General features: G+C 29.6%; 1 protein-coding gene across 1 annotated transcript; it reads left to right on the top strand.

Annotated features, from left to right (window-relative positions):
- The first annotated feature begins 619 nt into the window (after positions 1-619).
- Positions 620-7,644, top strand: LOC119675952. Its single transcript, XM_038087171.1, has 4 exons — positions 620-1,033; positions 1,202-1,721; positions 6,399-7,109; positions 7,636-7,644. The coding sequence occupies exons 1-4, from the start codon at positions 627-629 to the stop codon at positions 7,642-7,644; spliced, it is 1,647 nt and encodes a 548-aa protein (XP_037943099.1). The 5' UTR covers positions 620-626.
- Positions 7,645-11,980: the final 4,336 nt, after the last annotated feature.

The following is an 11,980-nucleotide window of genomic DNA, read 5'->3' as shown; positions in this document are numbered from 1 at the left end:
TTAAAAATTTTAATTCGATTAAATATTTTTAAATTTTATTTTTCTATCAAACTAATATAAACAAAATTTTTTAATACTAAGATTTATTTGTTTTAAATAATATTTATTTAAAAAAATTTATTTTGTATAAACCAAACTAAACATACACTGTTGGCCAACTTAATATAATATTATATTTTAATTATATTATATATATAAAGATTATAGGAAAGAAAAGTAACCACGGATTACCTGACAATCATGTTAATATGGTTTTAGTATGATAAATAAAGTACTTTGTAATAAAAAAAAAAATATTAAAACCTGGAGATTAAACTGTCGAAAGTGAAACTTTCCGGAAAAGCTGTAGAAACAATACAACATAATATCTCATAAGCAATTTTGTAATAAAAATCTTAAATTAATAATATGAAAAATGGATATATTTAAATTTATTTTTAAAGTGAAATGCAAGTCAACAAGCAAACCTCTAGTCAAATAAATAAAAAAACACACTATAAAAATTAATTTTACAACACTGCCAAAAAACGTAATGAGTGATTAAAAATATTAAAGTTTAAAAATAATTATTAAAAAAAGAAAAATTAAAAAATAAATAAAAAAGGAACGAAAATTAACAAATAAAAATGTCACAAATCGATTACACCGCGCATAATTTTACATGCTATACTGTGCATGAGTGTTCCAGTGATGATGATCTTAGAAATGTTGTCGAACTCATAGATACCGAATCGAATACTCTTAGCCAATACTCTTTGGACTCGGCGGCCTCAACAAGTTCATCAATAGATATAAACATTTTACGTAAACAGCAAAACTTACAACGAAAATATCACAAAAAAGTATTTACAAGCAGTATGTCTCCAACCAAAAGAGTATCGATGCCAATCATACCACATAACAACGATTTATTACCACAACAGGATGCTTATCATTTTGTTAATAGCCCAGAAACTTCGCTACAAATAGGATATTTTGTGCCTTTAGCGCCTAACTGCTTCTTTAGTCCACCACTGCAGAGAAGGCGTTTTAGGTATGCTTAGGCTAAGAAAAGAATAGGGTAGATGAAAAGTATGAATTAATTTAAAAATAATAGTAATGTATTTTAATATTTATACTTTGATTAATAATTCTTTAAATATAATTATAATCAAACTGTTTAAATTCTTTAATAAATTTTTATTTTGTTTTATCTTTATAGAGAAAAAGAAAACGATCGGAATCGCCGCGCTGTTAGTTACGGCGGTACATCACCAAATTCAACAACACTCCCACGTGCAGCACCTAGGCGTGTTTCCTTAATGAAAGAACCTCCACCACCACCACCAAAGCCTATACTTTCACAACAATCTTCCATAAAATCTGCTTCTACTGCATCTCCTATACCTAGTAAATATCCACAATCGGAATATAATCTCATACAGAAGATCGATTCGAATAGCACTTTAACAGCGCCATCACAGTACCAAACACAAAACTTCTATGCAAACACAAGTACCATTTCATCAACGAGCAATAATTACTCTTCTTTATTGTGTCATGCCAGCTCCACTTCGAGTCCATTGGCAACACGGAAAAGGGAGAAACTTTTACATCGTTTCAGTGATGCTGCGACATTGGGTAGAAAACTTAAGAAGAAGAAGAATACAAATAGAACTTGCCGTTCTATGACAGAAGCCATTGAAATGCTTGCTGATCCTGTGATCGAGGATGAATTTTTTGTAAGTACTCTAAATGCATACTAATTATTATTATTAAATAATTGTTGTTGGTATTGCTATTATCGGATAGAGTAGTCGTAATAATTACATATAAATATACATATAATCAATTTTGAATTTTCTATATATATGACGAATGAAATAAAACTTTAAGAATGGGAATATAATATTATAGAAACCTTTGAAAAATACTCCGTTCATAAACTGTGATATTCCCTCAAGGTATGGGTCAAACATTTGTGATTGCACACAGATACACACAGCTATTGTTGTAGATCGTACAACTATTGTATTGGTTCTGTCTATATATTGATTTCTACTTTAGTTGTATCTTTAAGAAGTACCGAATCTTCAGATTTTCGCTATTTATGTTTACAGTGACTTTAATCTTTGATACCAACTGAATAAGTTTCCTGCATTGATCTTATTGTGACTAGACACACTCTTCCGCATAAATTCAACAAAATTTTCTGCATTCCTACTAAAAGCTATATCAGAATTTGTCTTTAACAACAATATAATTGTGACTAGGAATTTTGCTTTGCAAACATTTCAGCTGAATTTTCCATTCAACTGATCCAGATATTCATCTTTAGTGCTTCGAACGATCTAACAATGAGTATGGAAATTTCTTCCTTTCAATAAACTTCAACCAAATTTTCCATTCTCCTACTAAAGGTTAATAGCATGCAGAACTCAGGGCTATAACAATCTTATACTGACTATGAAAATTCTTTCGTACACACTTCAGCTAAATTTTCTATTCACCTGATCTTAATATTCAGTTTCACTTCAACAAAATTTTCCATTCTCCTACTGAAGGTTAATGGTATTCAGAATTCAGGACTACAACGATTTTACAGTGACTAGGAAAACTCCTTCGTATAAACAGTTGAATTTTGCATTGTCTTAATAAAGCTTACTAGGATACAGATCGTGTCTTGAGTCGAGTGCACGCATAATCGGTAATCTTAGTAGCAAATTTTCCATTAAGTCCATCTCATCACTTATTTGGGGTAATTTACGATAGCTCATTCCTAGCTTTCGTTCATTACCTTTGTTTTATATTGTCCGCTATATGATAGGTATATGCTATGGTGTATAATATATGCAACACTATCAATAGCTCCTGTAAAAGTATATTACATTTTTTGAATATTCAATAATTTGCAATTAAAAACAAAGTCAAGTTTTCTTAACATTCTAAAATGTTTTACCTACAAGCCTATTGATTATAAGATATATGTAGATCGTATTTTATTGTTCCATAATCTATGTTAAAATTCAAATCAAAGACAATCCCGAATAAATGTGTTAATAAAATAAAACAAGAAAAATAAATAGAACAAAAAAAAAAGAATTTTTTTAACTTTATGCAATTTATAAAGTTTTTAACCGCCCCTAATTCACTCTCGTATGAACCATAGATAAAAGAAAAAACAAATTAAAATAAAATAAAATATATATAAAGAGACTGATATATTATATATGCGAATGTTATCAAAAACATATCAACAATTAAGAGGCATTTGAACTCATTTCCATTTACATTTTCAATTTTGATATCGGAATAATTCGATGACGTATGAATGAGATATTTTAATCACTATAAAACGCCCCCCACACTGAGTGTACATTACTAATAGTAATCTTCTCAAAAGCTTAGACTACATTTAAAATGGTCTTAGGGCCACGGAAAAAAAATAATAGAGAAAAACACTTGATAGTCTTCGTTCTTGTTTATTTTATTTTATGAAAAAAAAAAATTATTTAATATATATTTATTTTATTTTCATTCTACTAAAAGTGTGGGGATGATATTTATTTTATTTTTTCAAAATTAAAAACGTGTGGCTGATTAAAAAGTCCAACCATTTCCAATGTCTCATAACAATCCAACAGGCAGAGTTCTCGTTCTGAGACTTTTACACGCATACGGTATAACATATCTGTTTTTGACATATTGGAATGCAACTGTGTTGCATGTGGAAATATTTGTTTTAGGAAAAGTATTTACATATGTTCATATATATATCTTTGGAAATTTTTATCAATGGCGTTGGAAACATTCGCCTTTTTTATGTTCTCTTGTAAAATGTTTTCATTTGTTCTTTTTAAATTTTATTTTTTTTTTAATTGTTTTTTATTTTAAATTTGTATAGCAAATTTTTATTTCGTATTTTTACTGCCCTTAGTTTAAAATGGTTGGTCGCGATTAAAAGAAGTGCTTAGAACGGAAACGCGTGTGATTAGTGAAAGTATTCAAATTCATATTTATTCGATAAAGTATACTTATTGATTATAATATACATAATACTATGTATATAATTATTATATAAAATGATAAAAATATATAAATAAAATCGTCTTAATAACTGAGCAATAAAAATTACTTTTTAATCAAATTAAACTATTTTATAAAAATAAAACGATTTTTATAATAAAACTATTTTAATAAGACTTAAACATTTTTTTAATATTTTTAATTTAAAAATATGAAATGGTGAACTTATTTGTGGTTTAAAAAAAGAACTTTTTACCTTTGTTTAATTCACAACAATAAAAGAATTTAAACAAATAATAGCATAAAAAATTAAATAAATGTCAAATAAAATATTAATAACTTATTTTGAGTTTAATTTTACGAAAAAAAAACAGAGCAATGAACAAAATATTTTTTAAAAACAAAAATTGAGTAAATGTATAAAATAAACAAAAAATAATTAGAAAAAGAAACTTCAAATTTGATTATTAAATATATATTTTTTTTTGCGAATTTTCGCTCCAAACACTCCAAATTCAATTTACAAGAGCTACCCGAACCATTTGAAGCAGTATAAGCGAACTAAAATATCACAGACAATATATGTTTAAATAGTAAAATTGAGACACTACTAGTTTTTAATATTTGCTAAATTAAAAATTTGTTTTAGATCAAGTATATTTACATATCAGATTATACATTTATTTATACTATTTATGGCCAAAAAAAGAATCTATATTAGATTTAAAACTAGTATCGTTACCATCAAATACTATATTCTTTTTTCACATAATGTGAATACGTATATATTAACAAATTCACATATATTACAATGTAATATAAATCAAATGTAAATAAACATTTACCGAATCTGCAAAAACCTAGGATTTGTTCAATATCTTTAAAGTTCTTTTCTATTCGAACTGTATTATTCATGTCAGACTCATTTTCTCGTTCAAACGACTTTTATAATGTCATTTACATCTGTGATGATGTTATTTATCACATCTACCTCTGACTTTTCTGTTACATGATATATGTTAAAGACATATGCATGTCATGTAAGAGAACCATGAAATATAATCCATAGCTAATATTCAATCCACTTAATATAATATACTCCAATCTGAGTTATATGAAAAACTGTTATTCTTAATAGTAAAAGGTCTATAGGATCTGTTTTATAGATGATACTGAATACAAGAGTTAATTGATTCACATTATATTACATAGCTCATCAGCTTTATGGACTTAAGTTTATATACCAAAAGGTGTGAGTATTATGGACTTCTTACACTTACTAGTTATCTTTGCGTATTCTTTTATCAAAATTTTTGTTGATTTAAACAAAATTTAAAAACTCAATAATTTGAATTAAATTTATATGAGCGTTAGGAAGGAATATAAGTTAACATTCAATTAATTCATTTTATCAGTATCCACCCCCCTTTTAGTAGTCATAAAAAACATTCAGGTTAAATAAAGCTTTACTCTGCAGCTATTTTGATGTCAGCAAAACAAGTGTGGATTAAAGTTGATAGATCACCAATCGACGTACATATATCGAATTTAATGATATAGTTTTAAAACCGAATTATTAGGGTTTTATAGAAATAAATACATCGAAAAGTATGCCACTTCCATAATACCACAAACAAAATTACCTTGTCTATCTGCGGCTCAAAAACGTAAATGACAACATAAATCGACTGGTAAAATGTATCATGCCATAGACTTAACCAAAACATGTGCTCTAAGGAAATACACTGCAAAAACACAAATAAAACGAAAATAAAGCAAAAAACGAAGCAACTAATTGGATTATTATGGCGCGTTCTGAAAGTGTAGCAACAATTGCAGCAATAAAATTTTATAATTGCAATGAAAAGCCATGGAAAATGAGTAAAGCGCGCCAGTGTTTGTTGAAAACTGTGAAATTTCAAAGAAATATCTAATTTCCAGTGACCTAATATAGAACGAATATAATTTTTAATATATATTACAGTGTAACGTTGCTTTAAAACAAACAATAAAAATGTATTTAATTGCAACTTTTTTTTTAATTTTTTTAGTTTAAAATAAAATTAAATATAAATCAAACGAAAATAAATAATTTTATAATATATAAAATAACTCAAAATGTATTTATATTTTATTTTTAATTTTTAGTTGTTTGTAATTATACAAAATAAAATAAAATTAAATATATACAAATCAAAAATAATTTAATCTAAATTAAATCTAAATTTATTTTAATTTTTAGTTGTCCGTAATTATTTTAAATAAAATTTAATAAAATATAAATTAATCGAAAACCAAAAATTAAATCAAATTTAAGAAAAGCAAAGCCTATTTTTAGGCTGTAATTTTGTGTTAATAACTCTCTTCCGTTCGTGAAAATGAAATTTTTAAAGTATACTTCTCGGCGAAGCAGTTTTAAAGCGAAACAACGTAAAACAGTATTACCGACACAAACGGCAGCAGTGCGGCGCAATGGCATAATAAATACAGTAAACACACAAGCGCGTTATATACGCGCTGGTTATACGCCAACAGCACTGATTAGAAATGGCATTATCGGTAGTGGTGAAGGACCAGGTGCGAATGGTCTCTACCAGATTGACGACCGCATTTACACAACTTCAAAAATGTTCTTACGTGATGGTTATATGTACCCACGACAACCTGGTCAAACCATGGATCCCAGATACCCATATGAACTACATGAATTTCCACATCAAACTGGCGCTGCTGGTCTGCAGTTGGTCACGACGCCAAAGGTACATATATCGGGTGAGTACCTGGCAAATGGTGGCAGCGCCAATGACGCAGGAAATAATGCCAGCTTGAGTCGTCGTAATGCGCGTAAAGCCGCAGCTGAAATAAATTATGCAAACCAAGTTTATTGGCTACAAAAAAATCGCTTAGACGCAAACGCCGATGGCAGAAGATCGCGCAGCAATAGTTTGGGTCATAGGACTGCAGCAGGCGCGGTTACGGCACCAAATACTTTGGAACGTAACTGCATACGCAACGTTGATGACTTACTGAATTCATTGGGAAAAAATGTGGAAAATGGACGTGGTACGCCACATTCAACATCTTCACACAGACGCAAGAAAAAAGTAAGTAAGCACAAATATAATATAGGAAGGATTGTTTTGAAGCATAAAATTATTTATAATTTTATTTGATGGAATTTTTTAAACTTACTGATATTCAAAAATAAAATGTTGCAAACTCACTATTATTTTTTTTTCCTTTTTTTTATTAAAAATCAATTCAACTGCCACACACAAGTTTATAATTAAAAAACATCCATCAATGGCAAATAAATTATGTATGAAATCGTTGATAATTTAATCAAAACCCAACCCAAACCAAAATGCATTGAAGGTTTCCGTAGAAAAATTCTAAATGAAATTCCAAAGTCACTGAACTTGTCAACAAAATGTCATGCCACAGACGCGCACTAATTGAATCACAACAACAACAACAACAATCAACCACATTGGCACACCTCCATTCCATGGAACAGGATTCGATGCAATGAAATGAGAATTATAAAAGCAATTAATTTAATCGGTTCTTCAATTCATTTTCATCAGATTTTGAAAACAATTCAAACTAACAATTGTGATTATTGCTTAGTTGCATTAGTAAAATTTTTTTATTCCAAGTTTAGTATCAAAGATATCAAATATCTCTTCTTAGAGAGCATAGGGCTTTCAGTGGACTTGGTTCTTACAAGCAATCATTATTACGTTCCATTTTAAACTGTATTTTTTGAGGTTTAGTGTGAACAGTGTTTATTCACATATCTTCAGAACGCCAACGCTGCATTTATCCCTGTAAATTCCATTTCAATGGGGTATCGTATTGAAATCGTCTAAGTATTTAATCAACGCAGTACCAAATTCTTCTTTGAATTTGATGAATAATCAGTATTTTCCATCGCTGCATTGATCCTTGTTTATTCTGTTTCAATGGGATATTGTATTGAAATCTTTTAAGTATTTGATCAATCTAGTACCACATTATTCTTTAAGTTTGATTAGATATTAATTTTTTTCATCGCTACACTGATCCTTCCATTTCAATGGGATGTTGTATTGAAATCGTCTAAGTATTTGTTCAACGCAGTACTACATTCTTCTTTGAGTTTGATTAGATATAAGTTCTTTTCAGTTACTGCTCATGATTAATTATTTATTCAAAGAATGGTTCATTGTCAACGATTCCATATAATTTGGTTTGTGACTGTATGTCAGTGATTGTGTAGAATATTTGCGAAAGTTTTCTGTGTACATCGAAATTCGTCTTCTTCGATTGTAGATTTTTCTTATCATACTGTAGTGAACTGTTGTGAATAGCAATTGGGTGAATGTAGACTTATTGCAGGTACGTCCTTTGTGTATAAAAGGAAACAGAGAAGTCATGATACTCTATGACTCATACAGGCGAAACTTCAAATGTATGTCATTCTCCTTTATATCAGGTTCCCAGATGAGGTGCTATTTAGAAGAAAGAATAATATAAAATCATGCTCAGAATCGGAATTATATAATCATTATGTGAATCATGCTAAAATCGAAATAACATAAATAATACCTCTGCAAAAGAATAGTACTAAAATTTAGGAATAAAAAATAGCTATAATTAATTATTTTACAGCTGATTTTTTTTAAATTATCGGTTATGAAAGCCTTTGTTTTTCTAAACTAACTTTTTAACTTTTTAGTAAATTTACAACAAAATATATTTAGAGATTAATATACAGTTTTATAATACTAAATCGATTAATATACAACTGATAATGATATCATATACAAATGATACTGATATCATATACAGAAATAAATAATGGCTCTAAATCTGCTAACTAACTAATGGCTGAAATAAAGTAAAGTTCCGAAAAAGGCTACTAAATTTAAATTAAAAGAATCCTTTAAATATGTGTTCGTTTTTGCATTTAACCCTTTTAGTATTCCCAAAATCATTACTGAATAAAAAGCATCATTTATTTTCTTAAGTGCACCTGCCGATATTTTTTTATTCCTTTAGGCCTTTTGGCGAAATTTGGCAGTCAAAATCAGGGAAACTACCTTCGTTACGTTTTATGATAGCAACAAAGACTTTGGACTAAAACTTCCACAAATATTTTAAAATTGAACTGAATATATAAAAATCTACATTTTATTCAAACATAAACATATAAATATATATCTACATACATACATAAATGAATGTATGTATTTTTATTTAACATTTCAACTGCATTTCAAATCCCTTCGGTTGTCAAAATTGTTAAAAATCAGCATTTTTCATTTCCATTTGGCTTCATTGTTTTTAAACCATAATTTTTTATGTGTTTATTTTTTTATTCTGTATTTCAAATTTTATTATTTTACGAAGAGTTCAAAACTACAGAAAAGAACCTTGTACATCGAAGACCTTTGCTCGTATCCAATGCTTCCATCAGAGATTCACCCACTGCACTTATAGGTGCGCGCTTCACATATGAGCGCCTTTGATGTGAGTGTGAATGCTCGCTGTTTGCGGTTTATGTGCCCGTATCTTGCCTTGTCTTGTCGGTTCATATTAGTACTTTACCTTGTACCTTGTTTTCTTTATAAGACAGTCAAACCAAACATAAATTTTTTAAACTATTGTTAAGGACGTTGATTTTGGTTGCCAATTCAAATTTATGCCCCTCTAAACTTTAAACTGTGCTGCACAGTGGGATGAGTTTTCCACAAAAAGTCAAATAAAAATTATTTATGAAAGAAAATTATGGAAAGAAAATTAGGAAATGATGGATGTGTGACGAAAACAAGCAACTGATAAACACATCAAAAACGTTCTGAGAGAAGAAAAACACTGCGAAGATAGAAATTCTAATGATAATATGGCTTACTAATACTAAACTTAAAACACTAAGTACCAAAATGTGCACTTTATTACGTACCACTAACTGAACTTATATCTAAAATATTCTGGTCAACTAAAGGCAAACGTTTTGGCAACGTTTTTTCAGCTCACCTCACTCAAAAATCTTTCGAAAGTTAGTTTGTTCTTCTTTCGGAAGTCTTTTAACGATCTTTGCCAGAATTATCTTGTAAAACTCTCTCTAAAAATGATTATAAAAAAGTCTGCCGACGCGGCTCTCATCTGTAATGGCCAACTAATTAACCGCTGGCTTTGATTCCAGTTGATCCCGAGTACTGATTTTAAACTGTATTAATGTATTAAAGACACATTCGCTGCGTTGATTGATAATGGTAGCCGATTACTCTCTTGTGGATCTTGGTCAGCTTCAGCAACTCCATTTAAAGATCATTTTAGACTTTGCTATACGTTCATGGTAGTATTTAAAGCTCCAGAGTTTTTATATAATAACGCTATGGGACAATAGACCTAGCTATATCCTTTGAATCGCTGACCTAATATACTTATATCAAAAAGTAATAGTTCAATTTCTCACTGAGCTATTTTAGTTTATGATTGTTATTGGAAGAAACATTAGTATTCTATAAGACCGTTTGTACTATCTACGTGAACAGTTAATACTGTTACATTGTATTATGCAAAATGTAGTATGCTAACAGAACTAAGAGTGCCCTTTGAAAATATATTACAATTCTTTCACTAAAAATAGCACTTAAATAAAATGCCTCAAAACGGTATTTCAACTACTGTCTTAAATGAAAGACATAACAAAGACTAATAAATTATGTTAACTATATATAATATAAATATAGTAATATGTAATAAAGAAAAAAACACAAATTTGAATTAGAAAACCCATCGCATCCAATGTTGTATTTTTTAAGACAGAATCCCCTAAACTTTCCCGGGATAAATTAAAACTCTTGATAAACCTGACAATGTCTATTGATTAAAGACCTTAGAATTTATTCAGTTCAAATGTTGCTATGTGAAGATACTGAACATATTTCCTAGTTGTCGCAAGACCCAGATCAATTAAGCGGAGTTCAGCTAGTAGAGTTTTCTGCCACTCCTACTTACCCAATTCTAAAGTATCTAGTTCAGTTGCTTAAAGATTGTAATAAGTTTACACTTCAGTACTTTACGTAATATAACTCTTATTTTTTTTCCTATAACGTACATTGAGCTAGAATAACTTCTCTTTATAATCCATACCAAAAAATGTTTAATCCTGAGAAAATTGAAAAAAGTTTAGATTTTATACTACATATGCCCACCGTACCCGCATGACTCAACTTCCGCTTCAACGCACTTACAAATTTCGCTTTAATTATTCCCCATAAAAAAGAATCCGAATTCCTTTGAGAATCTTACCTGAAGTCGTCAGTGCCGGTACAATGAAATCGTTATGGATTGGAGCGATTTGTGGTGGAGCAAATTAAGAAGCAAATAAAAATGAGTTCGAAAATGTGCGGTGCAATGAAGTTATTTTTGTCTCGGCAATTACAAGGAATGACTTAAGGCGCTAAGCTCAGTCTTTAGAAGTTTTTGTGCAAGCACAGAAACACAGAAATTGCAGTCGATTGTGCAAGTGTCCCCCTCGCTCATCCGCACTGCAATTGCAACAATTCGCATAAATTTGCATTGCAGTCGGCAATAAATTTTGCGGCTTTCAGAGCGGTATTTCGTACTGAATGTACTGAATGCGGCGTATTTACTAAAAATTTTGTATCGCATTCCGTCGTTTCAATTTTAGGGTATTTCCAGTAGAAAGTTTGTTTGGCTGTGCCTTATTGCCTTATGAATTCATTGAACTTTAGTATCTGTTTTGTTTTTTTTTATTTTTTGTTAATTTCTTTTTCTCGAAATTGAAATAAAATACAAATTTGTACGGCATTTAAAAATGCAGTCACGTGCCAGTCTAAAGTTACTGGTTTGTGCCATACGCGGCCTACAAAGTATCTGTACGGGAACTACACCCCAATGGAGGAATAATTTCTGCATTGGAAACCTCGGAACGTGTTAAGAGGTAACAATTTTAAAATGG

This window comes from Teleopsis dalmanni, chromosome 2, assembly GCF_002237135.1.
Source record: "Teleopsis dalmanni isolate 2A chromosome 2, ASM223713v2, whole genome shotgun sequence".
NCBI lineage: Eukaryota > Metazoa > Arthropoda > Insecta > Diptera > Diopsidae > Teleopsis > Teleopsis dalmanni.
This window is presented reverse-complemented; position numbering and strand designations above follow the sequence as displayed.

What these genes read in the sequence shown, in the direction of transcription:
- LOC119675952 (XM_038087171.1), top strand. Translation starts at nt 627, where the DNA reads ATGTCACAAATCGATTACACCGCGCATAATTTTACATGCTATACTGTG. An exon ending in CTGCAGAGAAGGCGTTTTAG is followed by an intron (nt 1,034 to 1,201) that starts GTATGCTTAGGC and finishes TTATCTTTATAG; the next exon opens with AGAAAAAGAAAACGATCGGA. An exon ending in TGATCGAGGATGAATTTTTT is followed by an intron (nt 1,722 to 6,398) that starts GTAAGTACTCTA and finishes AAATTTTTAAAG; the next exon opens with TATACTTCTCGGCGAAGCAG.